General features: G+C 41.3%; 1 protein-coding gene across 1 annotated transcript; it reads right to left on the minus strand.

Moving 5' to 3' along the window:
- Positions 1–381: 381 nt before the first annotated feature.
- On the minus strand, positions 382–13937 carry irf6 (interferon regulatory factor 6). The gene is made up of 8 exons (XM_088920812.1): positions 13678–13937; positions 10020–10196; positions 8821–9016; positions 7608–7703; positions 6856–7005; positions 5471–5863; positions 4459–4577; positions 382–1520 (listed from the first exon to the last, which is right to left on the minus strand). Exons 2-8 carry the CDS (start codon positions 10191–10193, stop codon positions 1290–1292), a joined length of 1359 nt encoding a protein of 452 aa, XP_088776938.1. The 5' UTR covers positions 10194–10196; positions 13678–13937; the 3' UTR covers positions 382–1289.
- Positions 13938–22299: the final 8362 nt, after the last annotated feature.

Consider the following 22299-nt stretch of genomic DNA (forward strand, 5'->3'; position numbering starts at 1 on the left):
TCACTAACCACACCGCAGAGCTGGACTTACTCGTTTTGTGCATTACTTTAAAAACATGCATTAGGAGAACATAAGCAGGACGCAAATGAGAGCAGCAGATTTGGCCCACGTCGTCTGGGTTTGGGTATCCAGTTCATCCAAGAATCTCTTCCAGCTTTTTTTGTGAGCATATCAGTGTATTAAAATACATCTATATACAGTATATAGGAAGGTCTGTCTGATGAAGCTGTAGTTTCTGTGAACAATAAAATGATTCTGAGATCAACACTAACATTCCAAACACTTCCATTGTGGGTGTGGGTGGATTAGAAGCCAAAGACCTATGAAATATAAGGTCATAAGAACTTTTGTGTGAATCCTAGAAATGACGAATCCATTACAACTAGTTAAAATATTTATTGAAGAGTTTCTCTTAACTTTTAAAAAAGGTCTGCTCATATATATTACATCACATACCACAAAAAAGAAAGAATGAAACAGGCTGACAGAGTCAAATTCACAGCAGCATGCTACAGTATGATTAATCCCCAGAGAAAAACATTTCACATCCATGTCTTTGCCTACAATGGCAACTACTGATAGAATTGACAGCGCTATTGTGTAACACTTTTATGACACGGATGGAAATGTTATTAAAATCAGTAAATAAAAACCACCAGAAGGCCCCCCCCCCCCGCAGATTCACATCATAAACATTGGTAGAGTGACGGTTTAAAAAAAACGCTAAGGAGGAGAATTAGGTTAAACATGCTATATCTTGACTTACCCTTGCCTAGCGAGTGAAAAGAAGCTGACTATTCCCCTTGCTCAGGGGGAAAGCTGCACACAAAGCTACATCTTACAAGCTAAGCACATTTTTGAAAAGCTAAAGCAAGAGGACCCCCCCCCATCTTAGATGTCGTGTCATGAAGATGGCTAAATGTTCAACATCAGTCCCTTTTGGGTTTCACATTGGGAACGAGAAACTCTCCTGAAACAACTTTTAAAAGAATCAATTTAAATGTTTTTTGAAAAATGGATCCTTCTGAATATCGGAAGTCCAACGTCTCATGGAAACTGTCTGTGTAACGGTCTGTCAGTCCGCGTGCAGTCAGAAGTCCGAGTTCCTAATGTGGGCTCTGTTTGTGGACAGAGAGCAGTCCGGAGCACAGGAATCTTCCCAAGCAGTGTGTGGCTCCAGGAAAGCTGTCGGCCAGTGCAGATGGGCTGTCCAAATGGCTGCACGCTAGCAGGTCCGTCTCTTTGTGTTGGAAGGAGGTGACCTACACGACCGGGGGTCCACCTGCAGGTTACTGTGCCTGTAGTGCTTGGGGGAGGTGCAGACTGCCGCCGGGCTGGAGGAGCCAGGCTTCGTGGCCCTGGTGCGTCTGCAGGAGACGGTACAGCTGCTTCAGGTGCGTCACGATGTTGTCCTTGATGTCGGGGGTGGAGATCTGCAGACGCACGCTGCCGCTGTCGAAAGAGCGGGTGAAGTCCCCCGAGAACATCTCGTAGATCATCCTGGCCACCACAGGAATCACCTGTGGAGCAGCACAGCGCAGTCAGGCCCTGCAGCCACTACAGCTTTACTGCAGCCAGCACTGCTTCTTACCAAAAATCATCAACATAGGTCAGTTCTTTAAACATAAGATACATCTTAAGTATGAAAGGGATAGAATTATATATTTATTTTTATTTTTCAGTAAAATAAGGCATAACTAAGATAACTATTTCTTCTAATTAATTCCCAAGAAATTGTTTTTTAAGTTACCTCTAAAATGCCAAGGTTTAAAAAAAATGTACACTCATACCTCCTTTCATGAATGCAATTTGTTCCCAGAAACCCCTTTCCAAAAGCACAATTACAATCCCTAAAATGTCACCCCTTCTTTTATTTTTTTTTACCACAAAATGATAAGAAAAGAAACAATAATAACTAACATTCATACTTTGGTTTATGTTTTTAGTAATAAAAAACACTGCTTAACTAGTTAGACATCATTAATCAAACCTGAGTATTATATTATTATAGTATATACTGTAACCACTTCATTTGCTTTTTGAGCAATTACACACAAATTCACAGTTTTCATTTACTTAATGCCTTGGAAGTTTGAGGATAGTCTAAACTAGGGCTGGGCGATAATTCGATAACGATAATTATCACGATATAATTTTCCTCGATATAATTTTAACAAAAGTTCGATAAATGTTCGATATATATGTTTATGCTTTGCGCATGATATGTGTGTGCGTATTGCAGACCGGGCAGCTAACGTGGTGGTGTTTACCCACACGGTGGTGGCTGACAGGATTGTAGTTAGAGTGGAGAAATGAGCGACACTGAAGCAAATGTAGTGCTGCCAACGACCAGCTCGAAGGACGATGACATCGTCGACAGAAAAGGTCATTCAACTTCGGTAATTTGGAGATATTTTGGCTTTTTACGATCAGACATAAAACAGAGCAGCGTGCACTGCAAACTGTGCCGCAGATCCGTGCCAGCAAAGACAGGCAACACCACGAACCTATTTCACCATTTAAAACAACATCACCCGTTAGAACACGCAGAAAGTAAAAAATTACAGTCACAAACTAGTGTTGTTAGTGGAAGGGGACCATCTATAAGCACCAGGCCAGTATTCAGTGCGACTACACAGCAGCAAACCATAGCAGCACCATTTTCAAGCACCGTGCCTTACGACAAAAAAACGAAAAGACATGAAGACATCACAAATGCAGTTGCATATTGCATTGCAATAGACATGCTTCCCATTAGCACTGTCGAAAATGAGGGATTCAAGAAGCTTATCAGAGTCCTTGACCCCAGATACGAGCTACCTGGTCAGAAACATTTTGCACTGTCTGCACTTCCTCGGCTGTACGCAGAGTGTAGGGAGATGGTAGAGCGGCAGCTGCAAACGGTGCCATTCTTCGCCACTACTTCTGTTAGGATCCTTTAAAGCACTTTCAACTTCGTAGTCTGTCTGAGCCATCTTCTATGTGTGTTTTATCACACCGCAGTATTTAATTTTTCTATTAAGATATTTATTTTGTAAATTTTACTCATTTATATTTTGACATAAAAAAGACTTGAATACTCTCTACCTCAGATTTGTTAAATGTTTCTGCTGTTTGGCAAGTGTTTGTTGTGTTCTTAGAATAAAGAGTTGTTTAATTTACCAATTAACTGTCTGGTTTCTTCAACTTTCACTCAGGAGAAAAAATCTGCCTTTAAACTTGAAAGAAATAATGATTTGACATTTATCGTGATAATTATCGATATCGACTGATATTAAATTTTTATCATGATAATGTTTTTGGCCATATCGCCCAGCCCTAGTCTAAACCACCAATTTTCTGACACAAAAAGAAAGAGCACGTACAACAGCAAACAACGCAAGACCCGGTGAACTGTATCACACACTCCCTAGGCTCTGTGCGAGCTCTCATCCACACTAGTTAGTGGAATGTGCTGCAAAAACAAGAAATTATGTCTTCCTCTTCACCCTCTACCTTTGGCAGAGGGTACCCTCTGCACCCTCTGCTACGACATCGCTTCGTCGTAGTTTCAAAGTTGGCTCTCATTATTCGAAATGTGGGTAGCAATTCACGTGCTTCGTAGTATCGAATTTTCATAAAAAGAACATTCGTAAAAAGAGGTACAGGTGTAGCGGTACTTATGTGCCTATACTTCACTTGTGTTTTCAATGATTTTCCTTCCAAACAAATCTAGGACATCTCACACCCCTTGGGAGTGTGTGCACCCCAGGATAAGAACTACTGCTCTAGACAAACCAGGGGGTGCAATTTCATTAAGAAATTAAGAATATAGATTCCTGACTACCCTCAATGTAAAACAACAGGTAGTCAGTTGATAGTCTACTGATATTTACCACAGAAGTCACTGGGAGATTAAACCCATTCTCTCAAATACATACAGTACAGACGGTAAATGAGACAGTGCCCAATGGTCTGAGAGAATGTAACGACAGAAGGCTATCGGTCAATTATATCAATTTTTTATTGTATCGGAAAGGCAGACTTACTTCTGTCACACAATCTGAGAGAAGGAGAAAGAGGCTAGCTCGCGACATTTCATCTCAGCAGGGCTACAGATTAGCTTAGAATTAGATCTTTGATCCAGTGTGTGTACCTGCATGTCATGGCAAAAGACACAGGCAGTAGAATCCACACTGAAAGACATCTCCCTACATTAATGGAGGTAAAAGATGCCCCCTACTCTCTCCCCCTCCAGGTCTACCTCACAAAAGGCATCTCAAGCCCAGTGAGACTTCTGTGTTAGATAAAGATTAGTTGCAAGCAAAGTGTTAACAAAGGAATGAAACCCAGAGAAAGAAGTTTACAATCATCCCTTGTTCACTATGCAAAGCATGCAGGAAGTGCAGCTGAATAACAGTGAAATCATTCACTTTCAGTTTAGTTCACCTCAAGCTGTAGAAGTCCCTCCTCACCTACCTGCACCATAATGAGCTTCCTCTCCCGAGGCCTGCCATCTGGCCATTCCTCCCCGAAACACAGGTGGATCTCAAACTGTGGGGGCCGGTCTGCCTGGCCCTTCTGATGGGCGATCACGCCTGCAAACACAGCCAGCTGTCAGACTCTCCACCCTGCCACAGCTGCAGACTTACTGAGCAAGGGAAGGAGACAAAGCACAGCCAGAGACTAGACCTGAAAGTGGGGCAGCGAGTCAGAAGAAAGAGCAGTCAGAGCACAAGAAACAGAGAGAAGACAGAGGCAAACATATGGGCACACAGAAAGACCCAGAGCCGGCAGCAGGAAGATCTATTGTCCTTTAAACTCCACAAATGGTGTTATTTGTTTTTTATCTTAAGGTCTTCCTTTCATCTTAAATTAACTTGTGCACAACAACAAAAGTTACAAACATGAAAAGGCCATTGAGCCCACACAGTTCATTCTGTTGCTAGTAGATGATTGATCCAAGCGCCTTATCCAGTCATTTCTTGAAAGAAGACAGGAAATCAGATTCAACACTATGGCTGAATAGCTTGTTCCAGACAACCCACCACCCTTTATGTAGAGAATTTCCCTGAATTGAAACAAACCGTCCCATAGTTTCTACTTGCATTCTCAGATTCCTATTTCAGTGTTGTTTCTGAGAAGTCCGCTGGGTAGACTTTGTCAATGCCTTGGAGGATTTTGAAAGCTTCAGTCAGGTCCCCTCATAGTCTTCTTAGTTAGACTTAATTCCTTTCAGCTGCCTGTGAGGCAGTCATTTAAGGCCCGAGAATGAACTTTGGACTGGTATCTGAGCAGCAATGTCCTTGGAAATCTGCTTGGAAGCAACGCCAAGCCACTTGCAGACAGACGCAGGCAGAAAGCAGTCGCAGAAAGTGGGGAGCTGGGGACGTACAGAACAACAGACCGGCTGACAAACAGGAAGAAAGGGAGTGGATGTGGAGAGCAGGGACAAAGTTGCACAGTGAGAGACAGGGAGGTGCCTCCTTACCGCTGAGGAAACTCTCCAAGCAGAACAGTTTAACCTTTCTCTGCCTCTCGATGAGGTTGGGCGTGGTGGGGCTGCTGGCGCAAGGTCCAGACCAGTAGACCTTGCACTGGCACAGCCGCACGGCGTAGATGTCGTGTCCGCTGACCTCCAGGATGAGGCCGCGGTCCATGACGTCCAGCAGGCGGTTGGTGAAGTGCCGCTGCTTCTCGTTGGTGATGTTCTCGGTGGAGGGGAAACGCACTTGCTCCAGGCTGATTGGCCCGAACAGCTCCTCCTGGTTCACCATGGGGCCAAGGTCACCATAGAACAACCGGCAGCCTTGGGGGTTACTGACCGTCATAGGTGGACAAACCTCCTTACCGCGGTACTGGAACTGAACCTCCAGATCTGTCACTGCAGGAGTCCACAAGACACAGAAGAGTTAGTGGGTTAATGCAGCCAATCAGAATGCTAGCTTTTTACATCATCTATAAACTCTTCCGTTGAAATCCCAATCAGAATATTCATAAGGAGAGCTGAAGTGTCATCAGAGTCTGGCTTCTTATATTATTCTTCACAGTTCACACCTCGAGACCTTTACAAACTTTCTAAAAGGGCTTCGACAGACAGCCCTGATTTCACATCTTCATCCAAGTTCTAAATATTTACAACTGTACAAAAACATGATGGCTGTAATCCAAGCCCAAATTGAATCCCTACATTCACAGAATCTTAGGACAACTGTTGGCACACCTCTCTGTATTCTTCAATGTATCCATTTTCACTGTCTAAGTAGTATATGCAATACTTCAGAGCCTAGATATCAAAAAAGGAACTGAAGTCAAAACCCAAGAGTCTCTACATGCGTTTTCTGATTTCATATGGGAGTCATACAAATGTTTGTTCCAAGGCAAGCTGGCTAGATTGAGTGCTGTTTTCCTCCACCAAGAGGGCCACAGCTCCACAGCTCCACAGTGGAGGGCAGTGCTAGGCTCAGACAGCTCTGACCCTCTGTGGAGTCGGACAGACGCTGGGCACAGATCCAGCAGCTCAGATAGGCAAATGAAAAGGGATATGATCTACCTATATCCTCATCACAACTGCTAAGCGAAACAAAATAAAAGTCAGACCAAGCACAACAGAAAAACCTATTATAGGAGACCAATTTTGTTTTCAGCACCATCTCAGATGGTATTTTTTTTATCATTCCACCTTTTTCCTTTAACATAATCAAGAGTAATTTGTTGCTCTTCTACTTGCTGTGTCTTGCTCACACCGTCACAAGCAGAAAGATAAGTGTCTCTGTCTTGCCTTCTAACTCTCTGCGCTGACTGAGGGGTAAGGCGGAAGGTGCAAAGGGCCAGCGCTAACCCAGCCAGCATGAAGACCCGCAATGCCGTACTCACTGGGTAAGGAGCTGATCCACATTTCTGGCGAAGTGAACATGGTTTCAGGGAGCGGGGAGGCACGCATCTCGAAGTCAGTGGGCTCCTCCTTGGGCCACACCTCAGGAGCAGGAGGAGGGCAGCTGGGGGGCTGGATAGGGGAGACGGATCCTGGAAGAGGGAGAAAATTACTCTGTTTCGCTTAAAACACAAGTCCAGATCTGTGAAGTAAATGCTGCTCTGTAGCCGAGTCATCCAGCATTTTTAAAGATCTAATTCTTTCACGACACAAAGGCTTTACAAGTTTTAGCAAAAAAAATAACTAAGAGAACAGCAAATGGATAGAAACAAAATTTAAGGATCAAAGAAGTGAGTTCAGGGAACCAAACTGATAGTGTGTATAATAAAATTATAATCTTCATTAACGCACCTATAAATTAGATCTGATCAAGAAGATGGTAGAGGCTTCTTTAACAGTGACATAACAGTACCTTTTACTAAAACTAACACTCAGATTTGAGTTAGCAGGATCATGACGTTATTAGCACACGGTTGTGCTAATTTTCCCAACCAAAACTCCTTATCTTAATCACCCAATTGGATGCTTGTCTAGATTTTTGTACTCTACATTTGAACAAGCTTGCCTTACTCAGTCATTGCATGGTTCTATGGAGTGGCTGGAGGTCTAATTCAGAATATTGTGCAAAAGTGAGTGATGCCGATGCTAATGAAGCTGGGCAGTGGAGGTTAAGAGTGGGCCTCTGGTCTCTCACCGTTCATCTGGAGATAAGGAATGGGCTCCAGAGATTCGTCCTCGTCTTCCTCAGGCTCACCATCATTCTCCTCCCAGGGAACAGAGCCTGTCGACCCTGCAAAACCCACGCATGCTCAAAACTCACAGTAACCCGACTTTGTGGCTGAAGCAATCAGGACCTATTGAAATATGCTTTTAATAACCTCTTTTCCTAAATTTCCTCTATACTGAGGAAGAAAGAAATAGTGATATACTTAAGTGAAACAGATGCATAGCTAATTCTGGATGTTGAATTAACAGTGTTGTCTATGAAAACATTTTTAAGACCTTAAACTCAGCATTATAAACTTAAATAATGTTTTAATTATCATATGAGATGGGAGGACCAGCACCCTGAGAACGATGTTTAAATATAATCTCTTAATGTGCAGTCCCATTGCATTCCTACTTTCTGCCGTTTTAAATACTATACTTGACAGTAGCATCCCTTCCCAGACTCCTAGATCAGGGAATACCAACACCCAGCCTCAGTGTTAAAAATCAAGTAGGATTTATAAGTTTCCTACAGTTATAAACAAGCATACCTCTTCAACAAGGATTAAACTGACCCAGTTAAAGATGAACTAGTCTAATGTACCCTGTCTCCAGCCTTCTACTGTTTAAACATTTCAAGTGTTTTTTTTACACAGAACATCTGTTGGGTTCCAATTCCTGAGGATGGCAGCTGGGAATCCCTGCCCTATCTCTTTAGATGCAGGCCTCCTCAGCCTGCCTGCAGTTCCAATCAAGACAGTAGGAAGAGCAGAACCCTCACCTATGGGCTTTCAGTCTAACAAAATACCCCATTACAGAGATGCCAACCAGAGATGTTTGAAAAGGCCACTAGTGGCTCAATAACTCCACTGTGTCATATTTACAGCAGTCTTGGCAATGACAGTGGGACATGGCAGGAACATGGTAGTGGCTAAGCCCATCCATTTAGGAGTTAAAATAGAAGGTGCTGATTTACACACAGAGTTGCAGGTTTCCATAAAAAATGGATGCTGCTGAAGCATATTTCCTTGGGATCACCTTGGGAAACAGCTGGAAGAGGTCCTAGAATCAGATTGCTAGCAACATTCAAATGAGCTAAATGGGACTTTGTGACCTTTGTTGTCCTCTGATGTCAGGCTCTCAATGGGGACAGTTCACGTATGTGTCCCCCAGCGCCACGTGTGCGATTGAGCACACACCTGGGTTGCTGAGGGGCTGGGGGATGTCGCACACGTCGTAGATCTTGAGCGGGTTCATGGGCACCTCCTTGGTGCCGTCGTAGATGAGGTTGAACTCGCGGCTCTTGTTGAGGGCGCAGCGCAGCTGGGCTTTCCACTTGGCGGGGTCGGGCTCGTCGACGCCCTCCTGGAACTTCCCCGTCTCCACGGCCCACGCCTGCACACAGGACACAGAATTCACCCCGGGGGGGGACAGGGGGCACAATTGGTACTAGTGAGGTTTCACAATCGATACAATTATCAGCCATTATCATGCAACAATCATAGAAGCTAGACTTTATGCTGTCCCCAAAATAATGTAAGAAAGCCCTCACCTTCTCAAGTAGAATGTTTCGGTTAAGCTGACCATAACACCAGAGAACTGCCTTTCCAGTCTGATTGTAAGTAAGAGAGCTTTTCCATTTAAAGTGCTAACTATTAATTAGCTGTTTAGTTTGTATGTGCATGTGTGTGAATTAATTTTAGATAGCATTTAAAACTAAGAACAGGAGGCACGTCTTTACCCAGAGGGTTGTGGGGGTGTGGAACAAGCTACCAACCATCGATCAATCCAACAGTTAGTCAGCTACTCACTGACAAATGGGCTAAATGGGTCGAATGGCCTCCTGTCATTTGTAATCTTACTTAAAGTATGCTCTTATGATCTTATCAATTTTAAAAGATAAAGAACATGTTTTAAACTGCTATTTGTTTTAACCTTGTGTTAAACAAGTTTAAACAAGCAAAAATATTACAACCTACTATATTGCAAGGCTGGTATTTTATTATGGAAATTGGATCATTGTCAAATTATAAAAATGGAAAAACAGCTGGCCTGGAATGGAGAACTGAGCCCTATTTACAGCACAAATAGCCAGGAAAATAGCTTTAAAACTTAGTGTGTGTCAGAGAAACACAATTCTGAAACTTGAATACACAAACAAAACCAGTCCCAGGAAGAATTCATCAAGTCGGCCTCACTTTAGGTAAAGTTATCCTCCTTATACAATTATTCAAAATGATCCCAGCAGTCTTCCATGAAAATAATAATTTTGTTTTTCCACAAAAACGACAAAATTGCAGGAGATTAAATTGGGATTAAATTGATTTAAAATTTCAACTTCTAGCACAAAAGAACTGTGCTTTAGGAGTGTCCGAGTCAGAGGCCGAGACCGCGGTACCTTGAAGATGGTGTTCTCCTCCTCGTGCTGGGGCGAGTGGCGCGTGGCGTGCTTCCAGGGGATCTGAAAGCGTTTGGCCTCCCTGTCCAGCCACACCAGACCCGGGTATTTCCCGCTGTCCACTTGAGACACCAGCCACGGCTTCAACCGGACACGCCGAGGGTGTGCCGCCATGACCTGCAGCACATAAAGAAAAATGAGCCTCAGATTAGCTCCCCATCTTCAGATAAGCCAAGATTTAACTGTGTTTATAACAAAAATTTGAGAGGGACCAATCAGACTAGGCTATCAGCAATCTGCAATCAATCCTGACGTCATTTCTTCATCTAAACATCATGAATACTGTATATTACCTTTTTCTCATCCCATCTCCATCTCTGCAATGACCTATTGGTAACTCCTTATTCTGGATGGGGGTCCCAGCCAATGTTTCCTCTCATTTTTAATGGCCGGTGTGCGCAAAAATTTCAAGTTGTGCACATTTTTTCCCCAGTGTAAAAAACTTGTGCACACTAAATTGAGTGTATGCAAAATTGTAAACTTGAAATTATTTTTTGTTAATATAGTCATTCTCATTGAAGCATAGAGATCCAAAAGACTGGGACAGCGATTCAACAAGCCCTGTCATAGAGACTGAGTCTCGAGCGAGCATAAGCAGTGAGGTACAAGATAGATATCGATTATCTAGTAGCAATAATAGTCCCAGCCTCCTCATCTTGAGGCCAGGAGGTCAGCCCTCAGCCAGGCGGGTTGAGCCAAATATTGCCTAAAACACTTTCCTAATCCTTTCATTACACTTCATTCTTGGGTGTTGTTTTTCCTAGTGAATTTTATTGAATCCACCCATTAAGGGAGAACATGATGTTGAGCTTGTGCTTGGTTAATCTGGAATCTGATACTTCACTTATTTATATAAATACAGTGTATTTGTGATTATATACCAAGCATCAAAAGTAACTAAATAAATGTGGATATATGTGGCTTATTAGTTCCTTTCTGTGTTTTCCTCTCTGGATTACTAATAGACGTGACAGTCAAGAGACTAAATCAACTCATCATCCGTGTCCAATTAACTCTCCTCGCTAATTAAGTAAAACAGAGATTTTGTAACAATCACTTGAGCGTATTACAGTCATGAATGATCGGCTTATCAAAATGATTGGCTAATCAAAACCTTTTAATCGATATTGAAAACTGTACGCTGTATACTTCTAAAAACATATAAGCATAAATCGAATGAGAAATTTGATTGGGTGATCAGTGTTCTGAGGTCCTTTTCTTTTAATGCCCTTCACATCACACCACAAGCACACTTTTTATTTTTGTTTCGGGTCAGGGGTGTCCAATGCAAACCTTATCACACCAGCAGATCCCCCACCTGAACTCAGGAGGAGATATAAGACATCTTGGTGTTATTAGATTGGTGTTAACACTCAGACAGACCCTCTTCCAGCTGCCATGCTGGCCAGACATGAAATGGCCTTTTTCCATAATGGTTGTGCTGGGTTTGCCCCTCCCTTGCTAGTGTGTGAGTAGGAGCCCTGGCATTTTAGAGGATTAACAGCTTCTACAGGTCAAAATACTAAGCATGATCCCCTTTCTGACTGCTTAGTAGGTGGACACTTCCTGTTTGCCACACAAGTCTCTGTCTCAAGTCTGGGTCTCAGCCAAGTCCTGTCAGTTCACACGGCGTGGACTCAAACAGGCGACCGCCCTCAAATCCCCGATACATTTCGCACTCATGACAAAACCACATGTGAAAGGGTCCCTTTTTCTTTCTGCTGAGTTGCAGTGTTACGAATGTGCCGCACCTGCAATAACCAGACAAGCCCTGCAAATACAATGGTAGGCAACCTAAAATGCATGCACACTTCAGGTAGGAATACAATTTGAAAGTATTTCTTTACACTAAGGGTCGTGGGTGTCTGGAACAAAGAACTTCAACATTAGTTAAAGCTGATTCTCTCATCTCTCACTTAGAAACTTGTATTGTTTGTGGAGTAGAGGGGATTTGGCCTCGCACTTTCCTTAAATTCTGATCGGGTCCCCCTGGCATCCTTATAGTATATAGTGGGAGATGCTGTTTGCAACCTTTCTTATTTTCTAAAGAGGAATTATCAATCCATCCACTTTCTAACCACCCTTTCCAATTCAGGGTTGGGGGCTGCCAGAGCCTATCCCGAGAAACAGCAGACACAAGGCAGGGTACACCCTGGACAGGGATGCCAGTCCATGCAGGGCAGACACACAGACATGCACACACTCATGCCTAGGGCCAGTTTTCCCAGGAGCCAATAAACCTACCGATGCCCTTGGACTGTGGGAAGACTAAAGAAGAATTATAATTGTTTCAAAACTTTGTCACACATATATTCACACAAGTAAGAACACCACAGAATTAAGAACCCAAGAGGATGTTTTTACAACCGCTCATCACCTCTGCCAAATTCACCCCTATTTTTAGAAGCCCCAAGTCAACTCCAGTGTATTAATTTTTACTGCAAACGAATATCCATGTCATCACTACTCCTCCTACTTCAGTTCAGTGTCGGTAGTTCTAGATCAGCACCACTAAACCCTTACAGCTCAGTCAGAAGACCAAGGTGCAACATTTCATTTGCCCTTGAGCAAAAGCTGTGCAAACATTTCAGCAAAGTGTCCTGGAAATTATTAATTCTATGTCTTCCCAGGCTAAAAATATCAATGTAATGTTTGACCTGGGCAACAGAGACAGCTTATCTTTTAAAGCCCAGTAGGTCCTGTTGAAAACAGTCTGACCTTGAGTTACATAACCTAACACTGCTTCATATTCCTGGAACAGGATATCACGAATTAGGTCAAACACTACTCATCTCCAGCAAGGTGATTCTCAAATTTACTCTTGTATCTCTGAAAATCCATAGCTTTCTTACCTTACTACCTGGCAGCGATGAAAAAATATAGAACTTAATAAAACAAATGCATTGGATATGCAGGAAGAATTAATGTTAACTACCCTGTGATCAAAAAGGTGTTATTACTGGCGGAATATGGTAACCCCTTACTCCAAAGCTGACAGACCAGTTTCAGGTCACAAAAAGGCAGAATATAACTTATGTTCCGGAACTACGACTGTTTTTAATAAACATGCTGATTCTCAGTAGTGTGTCTGTCGTGTGTTTGAGGCCTTTAACTCTGTACCCTATTGCAGTGCAGTAACAAAAACCTTTTTTCTGCTTATGTATGTCTCAAACATATTTAGTAGGTGCGTTAAAAATAGCAAACAATCCTCATTTTGTCTTTATTTTACCATTAAGGTTTGAATAAATTGCCAGTGAATTTATTATTATTATTTATTTCGGGATGTCTAGAGTTCATTTCTCTTTAAACAAGTTTAGAAAAGAAATGAAGATTCAAGCTCACAGGACTTCATCACTAAAATCCATTTGGTTATACCCTTTCCGTACTCCTCCAAGTTTTGAATAACTCATAAAAGCGAAGCTTTTAAGTTTAACAAATAAAACTGATTCCGCGACTGGCCAAAAAGGTAAAACTAAATTAAAAGTGTTATTTTTCGCAGTAAAACGCGATTTAGACCGTAACGATAATACTGTACGTGCGGTGTTTATACGACCCTGGACAGCCCTGAGCCCTGTGGGTTTGTCGTGTTTGGTCTCACCTGCCGTCACAAGCGAGCTGAAAGCTGTTTCCTCGTATCGAAAAGTGGGCCGAATTCAGACCTCTGAATCCCTGCAGAATTTTCTCTTCTTCCTCACTTTTCGAGCAATAACAAAACAAATCGCCGGTTGATCCTAATTACTTCTTCCCGATCTAAGTTCCTATTTTAAAAGGCAGTTTCACTGTTATTGTTTTTTTTCCCCTCTAACTTAACTTCAGTCAGTCCGCCCCTTCTACGGGTAACTCAGGTATGTCAGTGACGTCACCTCAGTTCCAGTCAGACACACCTTATTGAGTAAAAGGACACAGACACGGACCTTGGACTCATTGATTTCTGTGCTCGTTTTCCAGTCTCGATCACGGTGTTGTACAAAAACTAGTTTGTCATCACGGATATTCACCTCCGGCTGTTTTTGTTCTTGGTTTTTTTATACGAGTCTTCTGTCTTTCAACGCTCTGGAGCATTATTTTTTCTATAAAGTTACCGAATTCAAAGCAAATAATAATAATGGCTTATACATATTTTATTATTGCTTTTGTTTCTGCTGCTGTGCATATTGCTTCTCCAAATAAAATGTCCAAAATCTATATAATGTATAGACGTAGTTATGACTACGTTTATTGTGTGTCACTATATGTATTTATGGATTACTCATCGTTTGGAATTAGATTAGACTAATTTTATATTATGAGATTTTTTTACATGAGGGTTTACAGATTTCAGGCATTTGCCCGTTTACCATACAGACATTTCTGTGACACAAGATTTAAAAATGTCCCTGTATAAAACCTACAAATTATTTATCGACGGGACTGGAATAATACCTCCATGCTTCCCACACTTTCTTTAAATCAGTACTGTCAGAGCTTCCGGTTTCTGTAAACCTGAGTTGCACATTTTTTTTGTTCAGATACCTGAATCTGCTAACGCCCCGCCCTGAAACTGCCCGAGGTTAAGCTCTGGTGAACCTTTGCCAAGACAAGATCCATGGCTTTGCAAATTACATATGAACTGCTAAATACTACAGTAGATAGCTCATTGTCTCCTCGTAATTTTAGCCTATACGGAGCCTACTAGAAGTTATCCGGGGCCTTCCGATATACTGTATTATGCAGATCACCGGCCAGTGCTTTATTAGTAGTATTAGTATTTGTTACTACTGTATCACCTGAACACAATCATTAAAAACACAGGCATCAGTCAGCTGGCTCCAACAGAAATTTGCAACCGGTTTATAAAGGTCTGAACTTGTATTTTGTTGGTATGAACTGGTTTAAACTGCTCACCGGTTAATTTCTGCTGGTAGTCCAATGATTCTCAGTAGAATGTGCACTGTCTCTTTAGAAGCTGTAATAAACTGGTTTGTAATGGCTATTGAATTGTTATGAACTGAATAGTACTGGTCACACATAGGTAGCAATGGAGCCTTTTCTACACAAAATTGGTTATAGTTTGATGCCTCCACCTGGTGTATGTAATGACAAGTGTATGATTTGCAGTTTGTTATAAATTATTGTGCTGTTTGTCTTTGTCTATTTAGTTCATCGTTCTCTTCATCTGTATAAATGTATAAACAATATTAATAACCAACCTTTATTAGGACCTAACCGTTCTGAATGCCAAATAATGCCTTTTAAGAAAAAGAATTGGTGCCTTAAATGTCTCCTGGTACTGGGATTGAATTTTCTATTCCAGCCGTGTATTTATAGACCTGAAAGCAGGGAACACTGGATTTGTGTTTCACAATTACAGGTATCAGTTTGTTTGATTAATATATGTTTTTAGTGCTTTGTGCCATCAGGCTCTTACGTGCCGAAGGATGGGTAATGAAGAAACCCGGATTAATGCCCTCATCACATCTCGGATTGATTACTGTAATAGTCTTTACGGTGATCTCTCCCTGCTCCCTCCCTAAACAAACTCCAATTGGTTCAAAACTCAACTGCTCGACTTCTAGCGCATTCAAGGCTCCATGACCACAAAACCCCAATTCTGAAACACTTCATGGACTCCCTAGGCTCAAGACATATCTTTTTTGTCAGGCTTTTAATTAGTGCCCTCCTTTTCTCCCTTTACCACTTTTTTATTTGTTTCTTTTTTTCTGTTTAATGTTTTCTTTAAATTTTATTTTCCTCTTTTTTGTGTGTTTTCACCTGGTAAATTGCACCAAACACTGTTTGGTGTACTGAAATGATTAAATAAATCCTTGTGATCCTTGTTATGAAAACATTGTTTCTCTCTAACTCCTTGGAAAAAAGTTTTTTTTTTCTGAGTACAGTGTCTGAGATTGTAATGATCCTGTGATCAGTATATCTGGTACCTTCTCATATTCCCTGTTACAAACAAAAAAGGCCTGCAGCAATTTCCCGATGACGCAAGATGTTTTTGGTCAGATGATACAGCCTTGTTTAGAGAGGTGGCAGAGTAAAAACTAGGTCACAAAGAGATTTGTAAAATGCAGAGATAAGAAGTAAAGGTCTGCTTGCACATATACAGCATCCTCACCTGTGGAGCTGTAATAGAAAACATTCAAACTCAGTTCAAGTTATAACTCCCATTTACAATGTTGGTATCAATACAGGTCCATACATCTTCATTTTCAGGGACATACAGTCTCCTGAAAGCTATTAATATACGGAAAAGAAAGTGTGGAGCTGGCCTCTGAATGATGCACTTCACCTGTATCCAGTTCACCCCTGACCCTTGACCCGCTTCTCCATGACCCTTGTACAACTCTTCCAGCCACTGCACTCATTATAGGGACATTAAATAAATACTAATCATTCAAAGACTTTCTAGAAACTTTTTTTGCGCACAGCTGTTCAACATTTGAGTTATTGAAATAAAATGATGGAGTTGCATACATAAATCTCACTTTAGGGTGGTTTTGTGCAGACAGTAGTTCTTGTTATGCTGATAACAAGTGAAGAGTAGTTCACGTGAAACATTTTGTGAGTTTGATGGAGAAAGCCATACAAGATATAAGGTTTTCTGGCAGTTCAGTTGAATCACTTTCTCACTCGTGTGTTGATTCAATACAACCACTGGATTTATTTTTTTAAAAAGCCGGAAAACACAGAGGTGAGTCAAAGGGCATCTGTATGACAAGCTTGATGATATAGTACTGCTGATATAGGTACATTGAAGCTGCACATGCTGCAACTCCAATATATAACAAATGAGACCTGACACTTCATGAGTATGAGACACTGAGAGATCTTCTGCATGCTGCTCTATTTCTTGTTACATTACATTGGGCTAGATTTATCATTGTTTTAATTTGTTATTTTGGTAAAAGCAAGAAAAGGAAAGGAAAATCTCTCAGTGCTGCAACTCCAATATATCACAAATGAGACCTGACACTTCTGGGCTAAGAGAATTAATCGGCTCATCATTGTTGTCAGCAATCAGTGTCAATCTGCAGAAGAACAGAGGTAGGCACCCACTGTTTGGAGCACAGAGTGGACCATGGAGGGTCTTCTAGCTCTCATTCCACCCTGGAATCTTGGTGATTTGCTTTGAGAAGTTATTAATATACTTGGTGGGTTTCCAGGTCTTTAGTCATTGATGGTAATACATTAACCATAAAACAGGGTGGACTGTAGTTCTCCTGAAGCAGGACGGAATCACTGATCTAGAACATCACTGGACAGCGGCACATTGCCATGCCTTCTCAATGAGAGCAATATGCACGTTTTGCAGTTCATCACAACAAGCAGGTGAATTGTGCGCTTACAAAATGTGTCACATCTAATTCTGACATGCAGCAGGAGTGATGGTTAGGGGCAAGCTTTTAAAAATCCCTTCCTTGCCATTCATTAGATGTTATTGTTTATTAACTTACTGTTATTTATCAATTGCGTTATGCTTACTCTTTCTGGAGTGGGATGGTGCCATGAGATCATGAGAGAATACTAACTGATATGTGCATGCAATAAAACTTCAGTTTTGGCTTTTGTTTCCTGATTATGTTGCTCTTTCTGCAAGCTCCTTCTGCTAAGGGCCTCTGGTTTTTCAGATGGCCTGTAATGTTTTAAAAACCCCAGCATTGCAGACCATCACACACAACCTCTCATCATCTATTTCTTAGAGATGATTTCATCCTGTCAATCACACCTGCATTACCGTAAGTGCTCTCTTCTAAGCGTTTCTAACCTGATCACCTTACAGGCAAAATCCTCCCCAGCCAAAAGTACAGGTTGGCTTTTTATAGCCTGATCACATGCTCTGTGACAAAGTCATAGTTATTTAGGATTATAATTAGTTGGCGGGTGACACACTGTGAGGTGGTCATTAGTTCTGCTGCCTTACAGCTCTTGGGTCCTGGGTTCTGTTCTGGACCGGGATACCTTCCATGTGTGGAGTTTCGATGTATTCCACATGTTTCTGGGGAAACTGTTGCAGGGCACTACAGCTTCCAGCCACCTACCAAAGCTTTTTCTAAATTCTCCCTGTGTGTTTGTACAGTATGTCTGAGTGCCCAGCGATAGACTGGCACCTTATGCAGGGGACAGTCTCTGCTTGTGCCCTATGCTTCTGGGAGAGTCTTCAGGACTCACTGTCCTTACCAGGAATAAGCAGCTTTTTGTGATAAATGGATGGCTAATTAGCCAGGCAAAACAGCCTGTTCAGTGCTATGTGGAATGGATACTCAGATTGTTACAAAGCAAAAAGGATGGATCTCGCCTCTGCAATACATCTAATTGTCTAGGAAAAGTCAGGAGTTTACATTCACTCAGAATGGGACCCATCAGTACAGTTTAGCCACATCCTGACTGAGTTCTTCTCGCATCTACGTGAAAGTACATTTAAAACTGAGATCAGGAACACTTTACCCAAAGTGTTGTGGCAGTATGGGACAAGCTTCCCAGTCATGTTATTGAGGGCAATACCCCAACTACTTTCAAGAAACAGCTAGGTGAGATCCTGGAATCAATTAGCTACTAAAGTAAAATAAAAAAGGTTGGATGGGCCAAATGGCCTTCTTTTATATATGATCTTTCTTATGTTTGTATGTTTTTATGTTCTTATGCCGGCCTTGTGTTTCAGTTCATCAGGGTTTGATGTGCAATTCAAGCCTCTGGGTATTTCTGTCCTCGGCAACACCTGGAACCCCCCCTCAAAGTAAAACTGATTTGTGGTTTGCAAGTGTCTTAAATTATTGTTCTACTGTATATGTATGTACCACGGTATATAGAATAGATGTAAGACAGCCATAAGATAGACTGGCAGTCCCATCCAGGATGAAAGTATATACTCCAGGCCCTGGATTTCCTCATGTGCGTCCTTATAAGGCTTCAAGTCATTGCTGCCCACACCAGTATTTTATTCCAACAAATGGTTGGCTATATAACCTGTAAAACAGACAAGTACACTGCACTGATTGCATGCCTTTCTTCAGAGCTGAAGAATGACTTTCTCAGAAACATCCTGAGGCAAATTATTTTTCAATTAATTTAACCTTGCAAATGCCACAAAGGCATTCTTTTCTTTAACAGAATCTTATTTTAGACACTTCAGTCCTCTAAACCCTGCGCTGTACATCATAAGAAAAATCCACGGACTTCTGTGCAGGTTGTGTTTCAGTCTTGCACGTGAAAGATATCTTCTGGGAATACGACATATTGTATGATGAACTAGGAAACCACCAATAGAACACAGAGAGGCACAGTCATTGAACTTTTACTGTTGTGTTCAAGTTTGGGAGCACTTTTAGCTATGAAATACAACAAAGTTTTATCCCAGGTCTTATTATGAAACTATTATTTTCTTAATGTGTCTATTATAAACTTTTATGTGTGTAAACTATTATATGTCTAATCCATTCATAACTGCCAAATTATTTCTTGAGATGTTTTGAATAGATCTTCCAGTGTGGTAAAGAGGAAATATTTTTTTTCTCTTTTGAGACACTTTTTTCTTACTCCCTGCTTTGGGTATTTCCCTTGTGCCCAAACTCTTCTCTGGTACAAAGACCCAGTTACGGTCTATCGGCTTCAGCTGTTATGAGATATAACACTAACTGGCACTTTAAGTCTGGAATTTCTCTTTAAAACAAAGGATAACATTTTTCAAAAGATCTTTTGTTTTTTTCTCTTGGTTTCCTAGCACTGGTGTGCCTTAATTCAGGTTCTGCAGCTGCTGCACTTTACATTCAATGTTTTAAGAATGGTTTTGTATTTCACTATGAACAGTGTGGGGCACTTATTGTTGTTTCACCAAGGAAACAGAGGCCTCTGTCATGAAATGTTCTTCGTGATTTATTTGAATAGATTTTATATTTGATGATGGAGAGTAAAGTCCAAGCTTTCAGTATCATGAAAGCCACAAAACTAGAACGCACATATATGACTGAATCTTTTTAATCTTGTAAACTTTGGATGCAATCCTTCATTTTCTTTTTCAGTCACATGTTTTGGGCACAGCAGTTTAACCACATTTAAACAGTATTATCCTTTAGACTGACTGATGAAGATTACCTACTTGCTATTTGCGAAAATGAAGCCAGTTTGCCAGTTTGACAAGATGCCCTGAAGAACAAAGCGTTCCACTTCAGACTAGGCCAGAGACACCTAGCTCCCCCTGCCACTTGTGCACAGACACTTGGGGAAACAATGCTCACAGCTGGCCAATGGCTTAGCCTCGACTCACAGCAGTGATGTCTGGGTCAAAGGCGCTTGGCCTGAGCCTAACAGAAAGCTCCATATTTGTGATATTTAAGTTCAAAAGCCTCACCCATCCAAATCTGGATGATACAAGTCACTCATGGCAGTATCTTGTTTGCTTTTAAGCTTGGTGAATCATGTCAATATCCTAGAAATGTGTTCTTGAAATTCCAGTGAGAAAACGTCTGCTTTGGGCTGCTTTTGTTTAGCCAAACAAAAAGCCTTTGAATAAACAGAGCTTGTGAGTAATGGCTGTAAGCCTCCGCTGTTTGTCCATAAGCAACAAGCACAACAACACCAGGTCTACAGTGTTTGCCTGTCTCATATCACCTGTGTGTTTGCCACACATGCTTTCTCCTCTGGGTTTAAGCTGACATTATTTAAAATTAAATCCAACTATATATAGAAATCCACCGGGAGATTAAAGACTGAGAAGGATTATAACTATATGATTCAGCGGATTTGGGATACAAAGAGAAGGTTGCAGGTGCCTCTATTTACTGTCCTGGAGTTCTACACAGAATTCACTAACATGTATTGTGCTTAAAAAATTATTTTAGTGATATAGCTTCACTGACTGGCTTCTCTGTGCTTTTTTAACAGTCCATCACTGGCTTTTAGCATGATGTGCTGTTGATGCCAATCATTCTGATTACAACTCATGTCTGTTCCTGTTTTACATGTTTAGTTTCATTCAGGTGGACATCCATGTCATTACTGTAAAAGAACAAGAATTGGTTGAATAAATAAATCAGCAAATGTAATCAATAAATTTAACCCTCAATTGGTTAAATAAACAAATAAATCAAGAAATTGATCATCTGATTTATTTTGATGTCTTTCACTGGCTGTTTTCCATTGACATTTTTTATGAAAAGCACAATGTTTCCCAAAAAGTAATGCAATGTGAAATATTTTATCTTTGAGGAAAATGCTTACTTAAATCCACCACACTTATACTATGATATAGCCTGTATTTTCATAGTGAAAGATAAACTGATGGTGACTGCTGCAAAAGTAAACCATGGTGCGCATACTCTGACCAACAGGCAGACTCATGAAAAACATGAGCTTTCTCACTTAGCAGCCTGACAGCAAGTGCAGAAGCTATGAAAAATTCCCCTCTGGAAATATTTTAGCAGAAACAGAGCAGCGTATATTGCCCAAACAACTAAATATTAAGGAAGTCACAGAATGAATTATGACAGATTAATTACATGTTATTTCACCATGTTTGAAACTGTTTTCAGGTGAGATCAGCTTTTGAGAAGATTAATAGCAAACTGGCCCAATGGTTAAGGTAGCAACTTTTGGATCCAGGATGGAACCTGAACGCTGAACCTCCTTGTAGTCTGACCAACAGACAAGATGTAAGATATGGTATTTCAAAGTCAAAACAGTTTGCTTATAACCCTTAATGTTTAACAAATCTTGAAGTTGAACAGTATAATTCTTGTGACTGCCCATCCTGGTCTAGCCATTCTGACCTCAAGGCAGACCTGTGGTTATTCTTTTCTCTCAGAATTCTCAACAGATTTCAGATCTTTGCTCTCAGTTCTACCAGTTCACTGAGGTGTAATGACTCCCTGTCCACCAGAGTGAAGCATAAAAGTGTGACTAGTGATGGTGATACTGTAATCTTGAGAGTTTCAACTCTACACAATGAAACTGTGGCCCCCAGGAAATAAACTGGTTCTGAGTTTTCTGTTGAACATTTCACCAAAGGGAGGAGATCCTAATGCTGTTCCTTAGATGTTGTTTTTTTCTGATCACATGACGCAACTCACTGCAGCAGCCTTTCTCCGTAGCACCCTACCTTCTCCTGTAACACCACTTGCATCTCATTCTTGGAAGTCATGTGTCCCTGCACCTCTGAATCTTCTGTTGCTCTGTTTCTGCTGCACTAGCGGGTGTATTAAATGCATTGGTCATACCGTTAAGCTCAGAGACCCAATCA

This window comes from Atractosteus spatula, chromosome 7 (genome assembly GCF_055471065.1).
Source record: "Atractosteus spatula isolate fAtrSpa1 chromosome 7, fAtrSpa1.hap1, whole genome shotgun sequence".
Lineage (NCBI taxonomy): Eukaryota > Metazoa > Chordata > Actinopteri > Semionotiformes > Lepisosteidae > Atractosteus > Atractosteus spatula.

What these genes read in the sequence shown, in the direction of transcription:
- irf6 (XM_088920812.1), bottom strand. Translation starts at nt 10,193, where the DNA reads ATGGCGGCACACCCTCGGCGTGTCCGGTTGAAGCCGTGGCTGGTGTCT. An exon ending in CCAGCCCCTCAGCAACCCAG is followed by an intron (nt 7,704 to 8,820) that starts GTGTGTGCTCAA and finishes TGGGTTTTGCAG; the next exon opens with GGTCGACAGGCTCTGTTCCC. An exon ending in TCCTTATCTCCAGATGAACG is followed by an intron (nt 7,006 to 7,607) that starts GTGAGAGACCAG and finishes TCCCTCTTCCAG; the next exon opens with GATCCGTCTCCCCTATCCAG.